Source organism: Euleptes europaea, chromosome 6, assembly GCF_029931775.1.
Source record: "Euleptes europaea isolate rEulEur1 chromosome 6, rEulEur1.hap1, whole genome shotgun sequence".
Taxonomy (NCBI): domain Eukaryota; kingdom Metazoa; phylum Chordata; class Lepidosauria; order Squamata; family Sphaerodactylidae; genus Euleptes; species Euleptes europaea.
This window is the reverse complement of record NC_079317.1, coordinates 55457372-55476574: the sequence shown is the minus strand read 5'-3', so window position 1 is coordinate 55476574 and position 19203 is coordinate 55457372. Positions and strand designations below refer to the sequence as shown.

The 19203-nt window shown below is 41.4% G+C and overlaps 1 protein-coding gene across 1 annotated transcript; it reads right to left on the bottom strand.

Moving 5' to 3' along the window:
- Window positions 1–932: 932 nt before the first annotated feature.
- MED6 (mediator complex subunit 6) lies at window positions 933–18562 on the bottom strand. Its single transcript, XM_056851319.1, has 8 exons — window positions 18532–18562; window positions 11787–11946; window positions 8321–8412; window positions 3863–3945; window positions 3230–3338; window positions 2527–2642; window positions 1596–1623; window positions 933–1079 (listed from the first exon to the last, which is right to left on the bottom strand). The coding sequence occupies exons 1-8, from the start codon at window positions 18551–18553 to the stop codon at window positions 949–951; spliced, it is 741 nt and encodes a 246-aa protein (XP_056707297.1). The 5' UTR covers window positions 18554–18562; the 3' UTR covers window positions 933–948.
- Between the last annotated feature and the right edge of the window lie 641 nt (window positions 18563–19203).

Genomic DNA, 19203 nt, shown 5'->3' with positions numbered 1-19203 from the left:
TCCATACCTGAAACATAATATTTTGCTGATAAACAGAAAATATCTGAAGTCCCCAGAATACTACAGCAACCCAACTGAGTTCATCCACTGGTTACTGACTTCTATTCACCAATATAAATACTATCCATTAGATGAACAATAAGAGTAGCATAATACCTCCTCCTTCCTAATTTTGCCTCTTTTATGAGTCTAATTTGAGGGGGGTGGCAAAATCAGGAAGAAAACAAAATTTCAAGTTCAGAAAAATGTACTCAGGTTGCTTCAGCCACCCCTCGTTATTAAAAAATGAATACAAAGCTTTTTATTTGACATCATGGACTCATAACCCAGTATTATTAGAAAGAAGAGTGAATGTTCAAGGTATATATATTGCATATTACAGAAAGGTAAATGGGAATATGAAATTTTAGCCTGAGTTTGAAATCCAAATATAGTGATTTTACAAAGCAGTTATGAAAACTTTCTTATCTACAGATGACATCTTCCTTCAGTATCAAAATACAGTTTGCACCTTTCTCCATATAAGCGCAACAGGTAAGGTTGCTCTTCTCGTTTTAATGGCACATCTAGTAGAAGCATTTTTTCTTCTTCATCTTATACCAAGATCTATGCTTTATGAAAAAGGAGAATTTTTTAGTCAAAGAAAAGCCACCTATCCCTGGCTTAGAAAATAATGGACTTTGAAAATGGAAAAGGTAAATAATTAGCTCTGAACATTAAAAATTGCAAGAGGATGTGCCCTTTACTCCTGTATGCTGCAAACTGTTTGATATCAGTTTTCTGAATATTTAGTTCAGGGTAAACACTTTCATTCAAAAGAGAAAACACAGTTTCACATGTTTAAACCTTTAAATGTTGCAGTCCTCAAGGCAGTGTTCAGACTGCAGAGGGAAGAAATATCGTTTACTTGTTTCTTCCTTGTACGTTGGAGTGTCACTGTACCACCCCTCATTGCAACCTCATCCTTTTCTCCGGCGGACCTTTGGTGCTGGTGCTCTGCTGAGTGATCTTGGCAGTCTCTTTCTCCTCTTGCTTGACAGCCTCAGGGGCTGGCTCAGGCTCCTTTTTGATCTGATCCACTGGTGAAATAAAATATGCACAATTTAATCCAAAACACTTAAATGAAAGAACGACGTTGAACTGCAGCAGGAAGCTCCCAGGACCACATTGCTTCTTGTTCCACTTTTGCAGGAACAGGACAATTACCCAATCAAACACTACAAGGGATGCCCCTACCCCAGGGAAAGCAACTCTGAGTTTCCCAAATTTGCATGCACCCTGGCGTCACTCGAAAGGTCAGTGAAACAATACAAGACTTCCATGACTCAAAAGTCCCATGAACTGCTATTATTCAGTTGCCCTACCAATGAATCATGACTTCTTGCAACCAGGACATTTGTAAGAATTCACAATTCTGGGTTGTTGTTTTTTGTTTTCCCTTTGGGAATTCTTTGAAATCCTACTTTAGGGAATATGTACATAGAAAGACTTTGGTTAGGCGTGAGCTTGATGCTAGTAGTGGCAACCTTCCCAGCAAAAACACGATCTCTGGATCTGGCCCCTTAAAAAAAAAAAAAACACGACCAAATTCTCACCTGGGACGGGTTTTTCTCCAGGCTTTTGCTGTGGGAAAAAATGGGGGGGGGGAGTCATGAATCAGAACAACATGACCTGGCTTTGACATACTCTTTGTAAACCGATCTTTATATTTACAAATGCCCTGTACAGAGAACCCGGACAAAACTGGGAATGGGCTCTCACACCTCTGTGATGTGTGCCACCTCTCTAATAACTACTCAAACAGGAATACCATTGTAGTCACAGACAGAAAAGCTTCCTACTGTTCCATCACAGCTGAGAAGAAACTAGCCACTGCATCCTTGTTAGGCAAAATTCTCTTTCCCTTTACATATACGATATTAAATGAAGCCATTAATGAATGCATAGGTAGGAACTGCTACTTGATTAATGCCAGTGTCTTCATGATCACATAGTCTTTCTCTCCCACAAAGGAGTTGAGGGTTCTGTCATAAATCAACCACAGCACAGACCAACAGTAGCATGTTAAGGCCAGGATTGAAGATACAGTATAATTCACAGGTCTGCATCACGACACTCAGAAAGATGAATGGGAAAAGCTACTGCATAGCTATAGGCTTATGCAAATGTTTTCACTTCCACTGAACTCACATAGGAGATGTTTCCAGTAAGGCTTCCCATTTTTTAATAGTGGAAAGTTAATCCATTGTCCATATTCACAATAAAAAAAATCGCAACTAAGTGATTTACCATCATAATTTACCAAGGTTAAAATATATTCTTAGAGAACAAGTGTAATCTTAGCTGAATGTTCTACCCTTTAGAACATGGGTACTTCTGGCCCATGCCTTGATGAGTCTTCCCTCCACGGCAGGAAGGAGGGAAGCAGGGGTGAACTGTGAGGCTACCTTTATTAAGCTCTACCACCTTTATTAAGACCCCCCCCCCGCACACCCACCTGAAAATGAATACAATTTAACCTAATACCTGCACAAATTTAGGAGGAAACTTTTGTCTTAGATCAAGAAGTAATGCATCCACACGTTGCTTCTGGAAAATAGAGCTTGGTTCTTCTTTCTTCTTGGCTTTGGGTTTGGTTTTATCTGAAAATGGAAACTGAGGTAATAATGAAGCATCCCATCAAATCATACTTTTTTTTTCTTTCATCCATCCTTAACTCACTCATGGATTCAGCTTCTCATATTCCCCACTTTTAACTGTGCAGTGTTTTTCCTTAATATTTTTTACAGTAGTTAGCTTTTATTTTCACATTTTTCTACCAATTTTCCACTAATAACTTTAGGTTTTCTATGGAGATAAGACCCCCCCCATTCAAATATACTCCCAACTTCCCACTGATTAAACATACAGGGATGCTAAATCAAAACCATCATTTGGCTTCTCTTTGGTATCAACCCATTTCATAGTGTGGAATGAAGAAAGATTGTTTTGCCCTTGCTGTCCCTACCCACAAGCTTAAGGTCTGAAAACAATCCCACTAATCAAAACCAGGAGCCCACTCCAACTCTATGTTGACTCAGAACACGTACGGAATACTTTACCTCTTCTTGGCTGTTTAAAAAAACAACAGAATAAACACATTTCAGCACAAACCAAGCCTTACCTTAGAATGCATGCTGATGAAAAAGGGGAGAGTGATTTTAAAGCCCAAACTCCTTAGAAACCCTACCTCTTTCTTCTTGATCTTTGAAATGCCACCAATAGCCTTTGGACGGGTGATAGCGACAGTAGGACAAGGCTTCCTCAAAAGCTGACTGGATTCCATGTACTGCAGTGAGCTTTTATAAAATATAGGTAAAAAAATGTATCATCTCACTTGCACTACCATATGTTAGCCATACAAAATAAAGCACACAACATAAAATCCCACATATATTCAGCACAATATGTTGGGCTAGTTCAGATTGTAGAATCTTCCTTTGGCTTCTTATACCAAAACTATGCCAGAAGCCCTGCCAATCAATGAAGCAAAAGGGATGGAGACATAAAAGATGAGGGAAATACTACTTGTTAGTACACATATTTAAATGCTGCATTTTAGGCGTGCTAGGACTGAGTCTTGGCAAATATTAAGCACCATTCAGGTCAATCTCACCTTTAATATAAAAATAATATACTATGTAACAGTTAATAATTCAAAGATCAGCTTAATCTCCTTTTTCTCTCTTGCTCACTGGTGCTTGTACATTTTCCAGAAAAGATTAAAGAAGGATAGCCTTGAGGGGGGATTAAGCAACCAGGGAACAAACCAAGTACTGCTCAGACAACTCTTAATATCATTAAAAAGATGACAGAAACTCACCACTCTAGAGTTTACAACTGATCCCAAGTCAGGTGCCTGATAAATCACTCCAGCAATAATGTAATAATCAGCCAATGGAATAACTGTAAAAGAGAAGCCCAGAGCACTGGATATAAAATGGGTGGTGGTTAAACTTACAATTCAAAGATCAGTAGCTGCAAGTTTATTCATCTTTCATGGTGTTTTCAAGTCCATCTTCCAAACAGAGCAAAATACAGACAATGTGTTCTCTTTATGTTTTGTATATAGACAAGCGGAAAACCACAAGAACTCATGAGGGCCATTTCATTTCCCCAGTATCCCCTTTCCTCCTGGAAGCACACATATACCCTCCCTCTTTCTCTGCTTCTATCTTCCCACTCACCAACCAAACTTTCTTCTACCTGTCCCCCTCACTCTTCAGCTTAATTTATTATTTCTTTCATGGATTTATTGATTAGATTTATATCCTGCCCTCTTCCCAATGGGTACCCAAAGCAACATCATTCTCCTCTACTCCCTTTTATCCTCACAACAACACTGTGAAGTAGGCTGAGAGAGAGAGAGTGGCTCAAGGTCACCCAGCAAGCTTCCATGCCAGAGTAGGGATTTGAACCTGGGTCTCCCAGATCCTAGGCCAACTCTCTAACCACAACACCACGCTGACTCTAATTTCCTTCCTTCCCTCCCCCGGCAGTCTTTCCCTGGCCAAGCTGCAAAAGACGAGGAGTAGCAGTGCAGAAGGACCCCAGAGTAATGGTACCGTAAGCTGCCAAGTCATTCAAGAGAGCTACCCATGTTTATTCGCTGATGCAGTCATCAACTAAGGTGACCAAGACTGCTTCAATACCCAATACCCAAACCAAGTCTGCAACTGAACTGAAAAAGGATATAGATAAATCTTTCACTCCAAAAACAAAAAACCTGGGAGATGAGAAGCCACCAAATGTCACCTTGTCCAAGAACAGAATTTTTAACACTGGCTGATAGTTGTTAGATCAGAGGAATCAAAGGGGAATTTTTTTCAGCAGTAGCTGTTTTATAGCATCTTGAAGTGGGATAGGGACCATGCCCTCCCTACAAAGGCATTTGCTACCTTTGTCCTCAAGTTGGCCAGCGCACCCACTCCCCACTATCAAGACCCAAGAAGGAAGACTTCCGGTAGTGAGCTGATCCGAGTGCCATGTCCCCCGAGATCTCTCGAGGGAACCAAGAGGCGTTCTGAGCCGGGGGGCCCTTTAAAAGCCCCGATTCCGATCCTAAATGGTGGATCGGAAAGCAGGCAACCCCCTGCTGCCAAAGAAGAGCGGTATGACTCCCACCCCCCTCCCACAAGAGCAACTTGTTGCGGAGGAGGGTCGGACGAAGTCCCGCCGGCTGAGGAGGAATTCCATCGCCACAAACGTCTCATGGAAATAGGCTCCAATCTCCTCTATCTTTAACTGAACATTGAACAATCTAACAACAGAGAACCCCGACTTCCAACATCCGAGTAAATTACATGAACACCCTTTGTCTACTAATCCGATTTTGAACGACTGGAATTTCTCAAAATCAGCTAAAGACTCTATACCCCTTCGCCCAGGATTTTAAGTGACCTTCCGACTAAAAAGGCTACTTAATTAAACTATAAACTGAACTAGCAGGCAAACAAAACAATCGGAAAGAACTGAGTGGCATAAATAGCTACCAATCGGCAGCTGCGGCGTAGAAGGGGGGAGGAGAAATCCTTCACTTTCGATACTCCATTCCTTTACCTTAGGAGAGTCCTCCAGCCACATTTTCATTAAGGAAGTGGTCTTTCTAAGAAGACAGGAAATCATAGTGGGGCCGGATATGCCCCACTCAGTGTAGCAGCAAAATAAATCCTAACCTCTTTAACCATAGAGTGGGAGCAACGGAAAGTCCACTGCCTTACAACTCCTTGTACACTTCCTGGAATAAGTTTTAAAGCCGAGCCAGAGCCTTTTAACAACTTAGTAGCTTTCTTGCACGGAGCTGCCTGCTTATATTAAACTTACTAGTCTGGAAAATACAAAAGCCACAGACAATCATGGAAAGTAATCATCAAAAGATACAAGAAATGTTGGCCACGCAAACGGAATTATTAAAGAAGAAGTTTGAACAGGTTTCTATACAACAAGAACAATCAGCTATACAAATGACTTTAGTTATCACTCAAAAATCTGATGGCATAATAAACAAGATCAAGGAAATAAAAGATCAAATTACAGTAATAAAAAATGGCATGAACAAGTTGGAACTCAGTTAAAAACATCACTGGAGAATTGAAAGAAGTTAAAATGGACATGAAATCTCAAGCACAACAAACTGAAGCAATACGACTTCAGGAAGAACGAGTAAAGGACCAACTAGCTGTTTTGGATCTGAAACTGAGAGAATCCAACCTGCGTATACGTAATCTGCCTGAAAGACTAGGGGACACCAGACAGACCATCATAAAATCACTTGCTGATATATTTCATTTAAATGAACAAGAATTAAACCATGCAATAAATAAAATATACAGAATCCCCTTGCCAACTCGAGTACAGAAAACAACAGCCAGAGAGATCTTGATCTCCTTCTTTTACATCAGGATGAAAAACATCATTATGAAAATACACTTGGAGAACCATCTAAGTGTAGATGATACACCGTTAATAATTCTCAAAGACATCCCTCGTCACTTGATTGCAAAGAGAAACATCTATAAAGACCTTACTGAGATATTAAGAAACAAGGGAATAAAATACAGCTGGTTACTACCACAAGGACTTACCTTCACCTACAACAGGTTAAACATGCTGTCAGCTTCTTGGAAGATATTAAAAACTTTTTGTCAAATAATGAGCTGACAGACCCTACTACAGGAATACAAAAAGAAGTATCAACAGCCCAAGGAGCAATGGGTGAAGATTGTTACAGACAAGAGGCCACTTCAAGAAAGCATACAGATGGCAACAGAAACTCCAGACAGAAGAAAAAGTTCAAAAAGAAGGGCTAGGAAAGCCGGAAGAATACCAATTTGACTCTTAATATGGGAAAGGGGGGGGGAGTAGAGGAATAACAATATTAAACTAATTTTTAATTTTGGGGTAAATAACGTTCCTTAAGATCTAATCCATTATAATTTGGCAGAGATGAGTGACTGGAGAAAATTATGTCAATGTGTTTTGTTCTGTCTCTGTTTTTTATTTCTTTAATAATTTCTTCTTTTTTCTCCTTATATTATTAATATTACTTATCAAAATGTATTAAATAAGGGGAAAATATAACATTAAAATAATAACCTATTAGGATTAGAAAATATTAATACAAAGTAGATACCAGATTAATGTAGGGAGGGAGGAAGTCACTGGGGAAGTCAATTATAACTAATTGTATTTAATATGGCATACACCTAATAACTTTTTAATTGTTTATTGATTCAAAGATTGATATATAGGATGTATTGTCAAATGAGATGTATAGTAATTTCTGAAAAACAATATATATGTGTGTGTGTGTGTATATATATATAGGTGTATATATGTGTGTGTGTGTGTGTGTGTGTATGTGTTTGTGTGTGTGTGTGTGTGTGTATATATATATATATATGTATAGGTATATATATATAGGTGTGTATATATATATATAGAAAAGACCCAAGAAGGAGAAGTGTAAAGCACACTAGTTGTAGGTCTTTTGCCACCAACACTCTGGCCACAATTCAAGCAATTTATTTTCCCCAAGCTTCTTAGTAAACAACAGAGATGACTGGGTTCTATTCTGCTGAAGAGAAGCCCAAACATTAGACAAAGGTTATTATTCCATTCCAGAGATCTACTCCTTCAACAGGATTGCCAGTCACATCCACTGAAAAATTCCTAAAAGTTAACAGGAAACTATTTCGATCCAGCAATCAACAGGGCAGATATTTCTAACAGGCCCCTAAGCCTGCAGAGGCTATAAGGAACAGCAAGTCTAAACCCATTCAAGAAATGATCTACCAGGGCAAAGTAATTACAGCAGGTTCCGCCATTCGGAGAACCTCCTTTGAACCAAAGTAGAAAGCCCAAATGAAACCATCACCTGTAGGGTTGCCAACTGCTTGGAGGAAAAGTGTCCCATCCTTTTAATAGAGGCTTAATGGGATGGTATTTACTATATTAATCCTCTATTAAAGGAACAAGGCATTTTTCTCCAGGCCTGTTGGCAACCCTACCCATCTGGTCAATGCTCTAGATACAAAGTGGGACACAGTCATGGTTGTTAAGACAGCCATGAAATCCTGAGCTTAATCACACAAGAAGCCTCAGCGTGGATGTTGAAGTCCACCAGGAATATGCCCTTCCTGTGTTCAGGTGGTTGGGAGGGATAAAGAGCTGTGTTAAATGCTATGGTGATCCCTCTTGTATGACAATATACTTACGCACAGGACTGTACCTTATTTTTAAAAGATAGGAATATTAGAAGGAACATGGTGGAAATCCTTACCTTGAGTTGGGGATTGTCTTTGCTGCTTACGAATGATGAACAAAATAGGCTCTTGTGCATGGAGAAGGATATATTCTATGCCAACCATTTGGCTGAAAGGAGAAAAAAAGATTAACTCAGAAGAGCCAAGGATTACAATCTTATTACAGGCAACAGAGAAACCAACTAAGACCTGTCACTGGCACTGACAACAGGCCTTGAGAAAAATGTCCTGTCGCTTTAACAAAGGTTTAATTAGTTTAAGTGTGGCATAGCTGTTAAGAGTGTCAGAATAGGCTCTGGAAGAACCAGGTTCAAAAACGCAACTCTGCCATGGAAGCCTGCTGGATGACTTTGGGCAAGTCACACTATCATGATCTGTGCGTACCGAGCGAGAGAGAGACTCAGCTGCTGGCGAAACGTCAGGAAAGAAAATACCAAGACCACGGTCACACAGCCCGGATAACCTACAAGAACCAATGAACTCTGACCGTGAAAGCCTTCGACAATATTTAGAGAGAGAGACTGCTTTCCAAAATGTTTGATTGGGGCTTTAATTTTTCTCCTTAGCCCCTTTTACTTATTTAAAAAAAGATAAAGGTCCCCTGTGCAAGCACCGGGTCATTCCTGACCCATGGGGAGACGTCACATCCCGACGTTTTCTAGGCAGACTTTGCGGGGTGGTTTGCCAGTGCCTTCCCCAGTCATCTTCCCTTTACCCCAGCAAGCTGGGTACTCATTTGACCGACCTCGGAAGGATGGAAGGCTGAGTCAACCTTGAGCCGGCTACCTGAAACCGACTTCCATCAGGATCGAACTCAGGTAGTGAGCAGAGCTTTTGACTGCAGTACTGCAGCTTAACACTCTGCGCCACGGGGCTCCTTTACTTATTTTACCTCAGTAAAAATGAGACACCGGAGGCTCTTTCAAGTTAACAACCAAGTAACAGAGATTTATTAAACACTGTACAAAGGATTGACTTGGAGGGAAAACAGTAGGTAGGTAAGGCATAGAACCAGAGCTAGTTTATACGTTTTTCTACAGAGAAGGTATAGATCTTAGATGGCTTAGTTAGTATAGAATTACAATTCTTAAATTAAGAACCCAATTTCAGTTCACATAACTTACAGATGTTCCTATTCAGACTCTACTGCATATATAACAGGGAAGTATGGAGATTATACAATCTCTCTCCCCCACAGACCATGGAGATTGTATGGAGATTGTTCCTCAAATTTCTCTTCCAGTTCTCTCTATAGATCTATTCCACTTTTGTGGCAGTAATCCCTTAAGAAACCCCTGTATCTGGAATATCTCCTTCCCAGAGCCTATTCGCTTTCAGTGACCTGAGAAAGGGTTTTCCTTTATTGGGCGCCGTCAGGGTGATTAATAGGGAGTGACAAGCGCAAAGGCTGAGTGCGTCTAATGTAGATGCGGATGGCTTTTGAGATCCAATGTACGCCACCTCAACTCCCGCTCTGAGCTGGAGTTGGGAGAGAAGGTAGGGAGGACGATCTCCTGTTGTCGGTGGAAAGAAGAGTTTATCTTAGGGATAAATGTAGGGTCCGTCCTAAGAACAACTTTGTCCCTATAGATCACGCACAAGCCTGGTCGGATTGAGAGAGCCCCTAGTTCGGACACTCTGCGCGCCGAAGCGATGGCCGACAGGAAGAGAACCTTCATCCTGAGCCACTTTAGGTCCACTACCCGCAAAGGCTCAAAGGGGGATTTAGTAAGTGCCTTCAGGACCGTCTGGAGCTTCCAAGAAGGGAACTAGTGGACAGTAGGTGAGTAGATGGTCTTCGCAAAGCTATGATAGTCTCAGCGACATCTGATTGGTAGCCCAAGGCTAGTAGCCTTCCCCTCTCAATGACCATACGGTCAGTCTGTACCAGCCCAGGTGGCAAATAGGCCCCTGGAGCAGAAGATCTTGTCTTTTTGGTAGTTTCCAGGGGTCCCGGAAGGACATCTGAAGGAGGGCCGAGTACTATGGCCTCCTGGGCCAGTCCAGAGCTATCAGCAGGACTGTGGCTTTTTGGAGCCGAATGCGTCGAATCACCCTCGGGAGTAGCGGAAGAGGCGGGAAGGCATATAGTAATCCGGGTGGCCAAGGGGCCAGGAGCGCGTCTGTCTTCTCTGCGTTGTGTTGAATGTAACGGGAGAAGAACCTCTCGACTTGCTGGTTTCCCGACAAGGCAAAGAGGTCCACCTCCGGGGAGCCAAGGACCTGTGTCATCTGACAAAAAATGTCTGGATTGAGTTGCCACTCCGCTTCGTCTAGGTGTTGGCAACTCAGCCAATCTGCTTGCACATTTAAGATCCCCTGAAAGTGCTCTGCTGCGATGGAGGCCAGGTTTTTCTCTGCCCAGGTAAGTATCAACATGGCCTCCCTGTGAAGGATGGATGAATGGGAGCCGCCCTGTTTGCTGATGTGAGCTTTTGCTGCCACATTGTCCGTTTGAATCAATAGGTGTCTGTTCAGGAGTTGGGGCTCGAAGTGGAGGAGGGCCTTGTAGATGGCCCTGATTTCCAGGGCGTTGATGTTCATCCTCTTTTCGGAGGAGTCCCAGAGACCCTGGGCCGGCTGCCCCTGAAAGGTCGCTCCCCAGCCCACCAGGCTCGCGTCTGAATCGGGCACCGCAGTCTTTTTTCTCTCCCCCCCCCCGACTCCTTGGTTTGTGACTTGCCGCCGCTGCGGCAGAAAGAGGGTTCTTCCTGGCTTTGGACGGTTGCGACCAGTAAGCCTGGGTCTAGGTCCTCATTAGAGATGTACTCGTCTTTTCGGATCGCTGCCATTTTGTTTTGGCGGGAAAATGCGCCTAGCCTAAGCTTGAGGCGAGGAGCCCACAAAAAACACCGGGGAAGACGAACAGGAGGGGTGGGGGGGAAGGTATTAAACAAGACAAAGACAATTAGTTCTTCTAATAAATTTCTCCTAAGGGTCTAAGGCAGCAGAGAGCTGCAAGAAAAAACACTGCTCACCCTATCAAGGCAGGAAACAGAATGGCAATAAAGGAGAAGGAGGGGTCATTTCCCCTGAGGGAAAGGAAGTGTCAATCTATTTTTGTTCCTGCATCCCTTGTCATGTGAACGGAAATAACGTGATGAAGATGCCCTCCTATCCAGAGCGAGAATAAGCAGAAATAAAGCCCCTGGGAAGTTTCTGGGTAACTGCTTACTAATGAGATCACTGAAATTACTCTCTGGAGAGTATCCTTTTCAATGCAAAAAGTCATAATATTTCTCTAGCCTCATTAGTATATTATTTTCCAAGAAATGTCTTGGTTTATTGTTTATTTGGAAAATGATGAATAATTTTAAAAAGCATAGCATAGCTTCATTATTTGACATTGCTAATGACAAAAGGAAAAGACCCAAATATCTCTGTTGTAGTTACTGGAGGTGTGCACTCTTCACAGAAGCCAACACCCACCATCCTGAAAACAGTGTAATAGATCACTATTATACATGCCTTAAAGTAACTCACTTCAAATGGTCCAAGGTTACCCGTTGCATTTTGACCATTTCGTTGTTGCATGTTCTATCGTAAAATGGGTTACTACGTTCTGAGAAGTAGTCCAATACACTTCCACTGTTTAATATCGGAATCCAGGCGCTATCAACCCAGGAAATTCCCAGGAGATTATCTGGGCAGAAGGAAAGAAAAACCCAGAGTTAATACAAGTAGAGTACAATGGTGACATATTCCCACAAATTAAAAGGCTTTTCCATGTCCATACAATATCTATTGGGATTTAAAAACTAACTGCTGCTAGGTCACTTCGTTAAGATTCTACCAGCCTAAAATATGACAATCACATATAAATACATCTTAACAATACATCAGGCCTGACCACCCTGAATGATACTGCTGAAGCTGGAGGGTGAGAGATTCAAAACAGATAAAAGGAAGTATTTCTTCACACAATGCATAGTTAAATTATAGAACTCCCTGCCCCAGAATGTGATGATGGCTGCCAACTTGGAAGGCTTTAAGAGGAGAGTGGACATGTTCATGGAGGATAGGGCTATCCATGGCTGTATGTGTGTGTAAAGTGCCATCAAGTCGCAGCCGACTTATGGTGACCCCTTTTGGGGTTTTCATGGCAAGAGACTAACAGAGGTGGTTTGCCAGTGCCTTCCTCTGCACAGCAACCCTGGTATTCCTTGGTGGTCTCCCATCCAAATACTAACCAGGGCTGACCATCCATGGCTACTAGTCAAAAATAAATATTAGTCTTGATGCAAACCTTTTCTTTCCAGTATCAGAGGAGCACGCCTATTAAATTTGGTGCTGTGGAACACAGGCAGGATCATGCTGCTGCAGTTGTGTTGTTTGCGAGCTTCCTAGAGGCACCTGGTTGGCCACTGTGTGAACAGACTGCTGGACTTGATTGGCCTTGGTCTGATCCAGCATGGCTTTTCTTATGTTCCTAAACCTAGAGTGATGGCTAACCAATTATAGGGGAAACTGTGTATGTATGAACAGTAAAAGATGAAGTGGTTTGATTAGAGCTATCTAATCAGTTTCAGATGGGCTCAGGGATTATATCATTAATAAGCAGAGTCTCTTGCTCTCCCGCAAATCTTTGTTATGAGAATTTTCTATTCAAGTTCCATCAGGCTTCATGGATGCTTCAAATAACAGAATATTTATAAACAGAATTGTGTAGCAGGTAAGTCATAAAATCACTGAATTATCTCATACATAGAACATACTCTACATCCAGAGAGCACAAATCATAAAGGACATGAAGCAAAGCAAACTGCAGCAATACTCCCAGCAAAATTAAAGGGCCATTATATACCACAGTAGAAATCATACAACTCTCCAAAGTCCTCCAACAAAGGAAATAAAACATCTGCCTTACAGGGTAAAAGGATATCGCACAAGTGTGAAAAAGAATACAGAACCATAATGAATTTGCATGAACATTACTTACAAACCCAGAAATCACATTGTAAGTATTCTAAGATGGATGTCTGAGAGGAAGTTTTGAGCAAACAAATAATGCAAGCTCAGCCACAATATATACAGCTGCATAAAATATGAATATGCTGTTTCAGAAATCTTTTAGAAAGCATACCTAGATGCTTGGGAAGCCATGATTAATGCAGCATAAATAGGTCTATGAATAATGTATATACCGCACCAGTCTCTAATATGCTGGTCTAACTCTTGCATAAAATAGAAGCAGGCAAAGAGCTATTCAAATTATTATGCAAATACTTCTGTTATGTTCTTCCTCTGTTAAAGCTAGTTTTGTTCAATGTAGCAGTTTACCAATCATTTTTTACTATTGGCTAGAACAAAAATGTGTGTTGTTGAAACAAGAACATATAAAGAGCACAGGCTCAATAAGCGTATACACACAGTTTAGTGTTTTATATATATAAGGAAGCCCGGTGAAAAGGCATATGCATAAAGCAAAACAACACATGGGATCTGAAGCAGTGGGAAATATCCACATGTACAGCAAGCAACATAGAACATTGCCATAGGCTGTTTCAGCAAGGAATGGATATACGCACAGTAACAGAGACCAATGTCAGTATAATTTCTTGTGACTATTAATTCTGGTCACTATTTTCATGAGTAGCTATGGGCAATATGACCAAAAAATCTTACTAAAAACAGATTAGAAGCCAAGCCCATGTTTAACATTTAAATAAATAATATAAATATCTGTGCTTGTTATAGGATATGCCAACGTCTAAAATACCTGCCCAGACTTTGTGAATATGGTGTTCTGCTGTTGCTCTCAGTGGAACAGTTGTGCTTCTCTGCTGCTTTCAAAGATTTTCCCATTCAAAATAATTTTTAACTTCATGAAGAAACACAGAACATAGTGTTTCCAATACACAGAAGCAATGGAACACACACAACCTCTTATATAATTTTGTGAGAACAAAAGCAAACCCAAAAGCCCAAACCAAGTGCCAAATGGCTCACTTGATCAGCTGCCCGCCTTTTGTGCTCATCAGAATAAACTAAAGTAGCAGGAAGGAAAACAGAAAGACAGACTAACTCAAGTCACCATGTGGCAATGCTTATAGGCAAGCAGTACAGTATAGTTCTGGATTTTGATCCACATTGGATTTTGAACTCTCCAGCAGCAGCAAAACTTGCCCTTCTTCAGAGTGTTTTAACTTGAACGGTCTCATCTACTAGCACTTGCAAACAATCCCAAGTATTTTCAGTTAGCTGCAATCTAAATCCAATTCAGCTTAACACTGGGCAGCAGCAAACATGCAGCATTCTGAACCCATGCTGATTGAAAAGTATTTTAAACACCTGCTTACTTCTTCACTGCTTTCTTTTCATACTCGCTGAAGTCAAGATTTAAGAAAGGTTCCACAGTTTACTTATACCTCATACTTCCCCAAAGGCTCATGGCAAACAACCCATTTAAAGTTGACCCCAGTGCTAACAGAAGAGGTCTAGGTTTTGATGAGTCTCTATGCTAGAGAAAGGAAGTTTAATAGCTGTAGAGCATGCTCACTGATAATACCTTTATAGTTGTCTTTGTTATCTCATCATGGTGCGTGGATGGCATAGTTAAGAGGGCATTGCTCGATTTACAAATGGTTCCAAGAGAACACGAGAAAGTGGCTCAAGCTACTCCGGTCTTCATAGGTCAAAACTGTAGCACCCTAAGCTGTATTAATAAAACTTGCAAGTTATTAATAGAGCCTCTGAGAACCAGTATAACATGGCCCCACTAACCATGACCTAAAAGGTTGTGAGCCACATTCTGAACATATATAATGTTGAACTATCTTCAAGAGAAGCATTCAAGCTATATAATTTGGAAGAGCTCATTTGAAGGTGGCCATTTCAAATAAGAGGAAACCTGGTGATGATACAAAGCCCTCCAAACCACCACTGTTATGCTTGGAGAAGCACAGCACACATTTGTAAGTCTTGATGACCAGGCCAATGATGACAACCCATCAGGGACAAACATTCACACTCTTTAAGTCACAAGAGCTGCCAAATACCAATTAAGTATACTTGTCTGGACTGACTACTTGGTAAGGGCAGTTGAATTGATTGGTATAAATGGATCAGGCTAAAAGTGAGTCAGTGAGATCTAGTGGATAGAGATTAGAGGAGGTCCTGATTCACACCTACCACTTGCTCATTCAGATTTCTGGGTAAGATTGGGTCAGTCACTCTCTCTCTCTCAGCCTACTCTCCCTCACAGGATTGCTGTGAAGAGAATATGGGGTGGGAGAACAATGTACAGTATCGTAGTTTTCTTTGAGGCAGGATAGGATAAAAATAAGATAGTTCTACACCCCAAGTTCTGAGTCCAACTTAGTTTAACTCATGTTAAACTACTTGGCATAACTTTTGGAATACAAGAAGTTACTCAGCAGGCAAAATTATCACAGTAAAATGAATTGGCTGTGACAGAAAGATCCAAATGTACTTGGCCTTAAAATGCCAAAATACAAGGGCAAGGTGATGTAAAGATGGAATATCTGATCTTGTTGTGATTAAATATGCGATTATTAAGCTGCAGTGATGGTGGCAAAGAATTGTTACTTCTCTGCTACTATTGCATCAGCTAGTTCATGACCATCCCAGTTGTTCAAGGTTGCACAGCATCGGCTGACTCCTAAAGTTGAGCCTTCATTGTATCAGGAACAGACAATTGGCTGTAATACTTTTGCAAAGTTTTTCACTGATAAAATATCAAGAACACACTCTGATTTAGATGCCAATTGTAACACAGGTCCACTGGCAAAAGTGCCTAATATACTGGTTGTTCTATTTGTCAACTACTTTGACCCAGTTTCCGTAACGGATCGTGACAAGCTCCTGGGATCCGTGAATGCCACTACATGTGCCCTGGATCCTTGCTCAAACTAGCTTCTAAAATCATGTAAAGACCACATCAAGGAATCTTTAGTATCTATTAGAAATCAATCACTAACTCAGGGCACCTTCCCTCAGGCTCTCATCCATTTGCCACTAAAAAAAGAAACATCCTTTAGTTGATGACATCTGTCTAAATGTAAACAAAGGTCAGGCCTCCGCGGTGCTCCTACTGGATTTATCTGCAGCCTTTGATACAGTGGACCATGCCATCTTGTTAAGGTGCTTGAAGGCATAAGTAGGCATCAGGGGTTGTGCATTGAACTGGTTCAAATCATTCTTCACAGACCAGACTCAAAGAAATGCCATTGGAGATTTGTTATCATCAGCATGGGACCTATCCTGTGGGATTTCACAGGACACAATCCTATCCCTCACACCCTTCAATCTCTATGACCAAATCTTCCATAGTTTTGGAGAGGGCTACACATATCCTTATCCAAATCTCCTGGTGATGTGGTAGAGGTTCTGAATTACTGCTGGCTGCTCTGGTTAAATGGCTAAGAGTGAATAAATTGACACTAAACCCTGGAAAGACAGAGGTAATGCTGTTTGGTAAGACAGAGATCTTGAAGGACACTGTGCTCCACCCTTTCAATGGGGTTCAGCTAAACCTTGCTGATTCAGTTAAGAGCCTTGGGGTTATACTGGATCCAACATTACTGCTAGAGAAATAAATCAATGTAGCTGTGAAAAAATCTTTCTTCCAACTCAGCCTAACCTGGAAGATGGTCCCCTACCTTGATACGGACAATCTGGCCATCTGAATCCACGCCAGGATAACATCAAGACTGGGACTAATCATGCAAAGGTGCATCTGCCTACTTTCCTCAGCTCATCTTTGCCCAACTCGCTCCATGGGCAATCATCCTCGAGCAGCATAGCCAATCAGGGACAGTCAGGCAAGGATGAGCCAAGAGCAGCAGATCCAGACAGGGGGCAGTGAGGCCAGGCTCCTGCCTCCACTCACCACCCATCTGGCCCAGGAGTGATATGGTAGAGAGTAGTGAGGGCTGGCACCTTGCCTCCACCTGTGTCCAGTGACAGCACCCTCACCACCAACCCAGCCAAACCGGCCTGCTTGCCTCCCGGGCCAGGCGGGAGAGCGTCAAAAAAGGCAGGCTATCTGCCAGCAATGATTACCTGGGCACAAACAATTGGTCATTCTATTTCCTTGAAAAGTTGGGAAAGACTTTGGTCAAGAGACATGAAAAAGATTATTTCCCAATCGATAAGAGAAAATATCTACAAAATGATTTACAGATGGTACCTGACACTGAAAAAATTGTCTGCAATGTACAGTACAATGTCACCAAACTGCTGGAAATGTCAGGATAAAGTTGGCTCTTTTCATTATGTTTGGTGGCTTTGTGATAAAGCTAAAAACTTTTGGGATACGATATACAAATAGCTAAGGTTAATTCTACAACAAAATATCCCTAAAACTTCAGAGATGATGTTGTTAAGCATTATACCAGACTATATTATAACACAACGGACCTTTTCATGCCACCACAGCTGCGAGAATGGTCTATACAGCTAAATGGAAAATGACTGAAATACCGGACAAAACTGATTGGATTTATAAAATGTTTGAACTAGCAGAAATGGCAAAATTGACTGAGTTAGTAAATCAAAAAGATAATGATGAATTTGTTAAGGAGTGGGAGGCGTGGATTGTTTATTGCAAAAATGAACTTAATGTGCAAAATGTTAAAGGTTATAACTTAGACTAGGTTAATTTTCTTGTTTCTACTTTCCTTTCTTTTTTAATAACTGTAGAAGGTTTTATAAAAAATTGTTTTTATAAAAAATTAGAAAATAATTGCTAAGAGGATTACGAAGATAAGTTAGAGATAGAAGAAGAAAGGGGGGAAGTCAAAGTAGGGGAAGATAATTGTTATATATATGTTAGTTTTAATTGAGAATTAGAAAAGATTGAAAGGCAATGTTAATTGATTGTATCGAATGCATGAAAAAACAATTAAAAAATTTTAAAAAAAAAGGCAGGCTATCTGCCTGCTGGGATTTTTCCCAGTGGCCATAACAGCCAACCTGTCCCTGCTCCGGTGAACGCGTTCTACTTGTTCCGCTGCGTTTTAGAAGTAGAGATGTTTTGAGGACCATGACCGTGTTCCTGCTCTCCACAACCACCCCGTCAAGCCGGAGGGCACCACATTTCCCTGCTCCTGGCTCTACCTCGGGGCTCCTGAGGAATTTTAGCATTAAAACAAAAATATCATGGTAGGGTGGACGAAGCTGTGTCCGCTAGTCCCTTTCTAACCCATGCTGCTATATACCAAACCTTCAAATCTAAGCAACGACGCATACACCCCTTTTCAAATACCTCGTATATCCACCGCCGCCATGATCTTCAAGACGAAACGTCGCTCCCGTCGCGAAGCTATGACCTCATAAGAACACGGAGAAGGCGACGGCTAGAGCGACAATAACCACAGCTGCGAAAGAAGCGACATAGGGCATGCGCAGTTGCTTCTTCGGGTGTCCCTGCAATCTGCGGCTGGTTTGTTGGCCCGATTCTTGGTTGCTATAGAAACTCCAATTGCTTCTAACTGTACAGAGCTTTACTATACACATCCTGGGAAATCAGCGGGGGGAAAGGGAGGGAAACTAAATAATAGGGGTGCATGCGATGGGATTTAGAGCTATACAGATCTGGACAGATCTAAGGAATTCAAATAATAACGTGAGAAATATCGACAATGCAAAACCAATAGATTTCCCTAAATTCGTATGGGGTTGTGAATAGGGCTGCCAATGAACAAAGAACAAGAAAGTACTCTTGTCGTTTTTCCAGCTCTGAGCTGCCGAAATCAGGTGGTGGAGTGTTTAGGACATAAATGTTTTAAATCAACAGCTCAAGCTGCTTTTAAAGGCAGATGGAGCAGGGAACAGTAAACGAAAATCTCGGTAACCCCAATTCCAAAAAATTCTCATCTCTCTTAAGAACAGGAACATTTTTTAAAATTCTGAATTAAAACTGAAGACACCCTCTATT

Bases quoted from the DNA above. Each gene is read 5' to 3' on its own strand.
- MED6 (XM_056851319.1), bottom strand. From the start codon at position 18,553: ATGGCGGCGGTGGATATACGAG. The intron at 8,413-11,786 runs GTGAGTTACTTT...TTCTCCTTTCAG, and splicing joins GTAACCTTGGACCATTTGAA to CCAAATGGTTGGCATAGAAT. The intron at 3,946-8,320 runs GTAAGGATTTCC...TCTCTTTTACAG, and splicing joins AAGACAATCCCCAACTCAAG to TTATTCCATTGGCTGATTAT.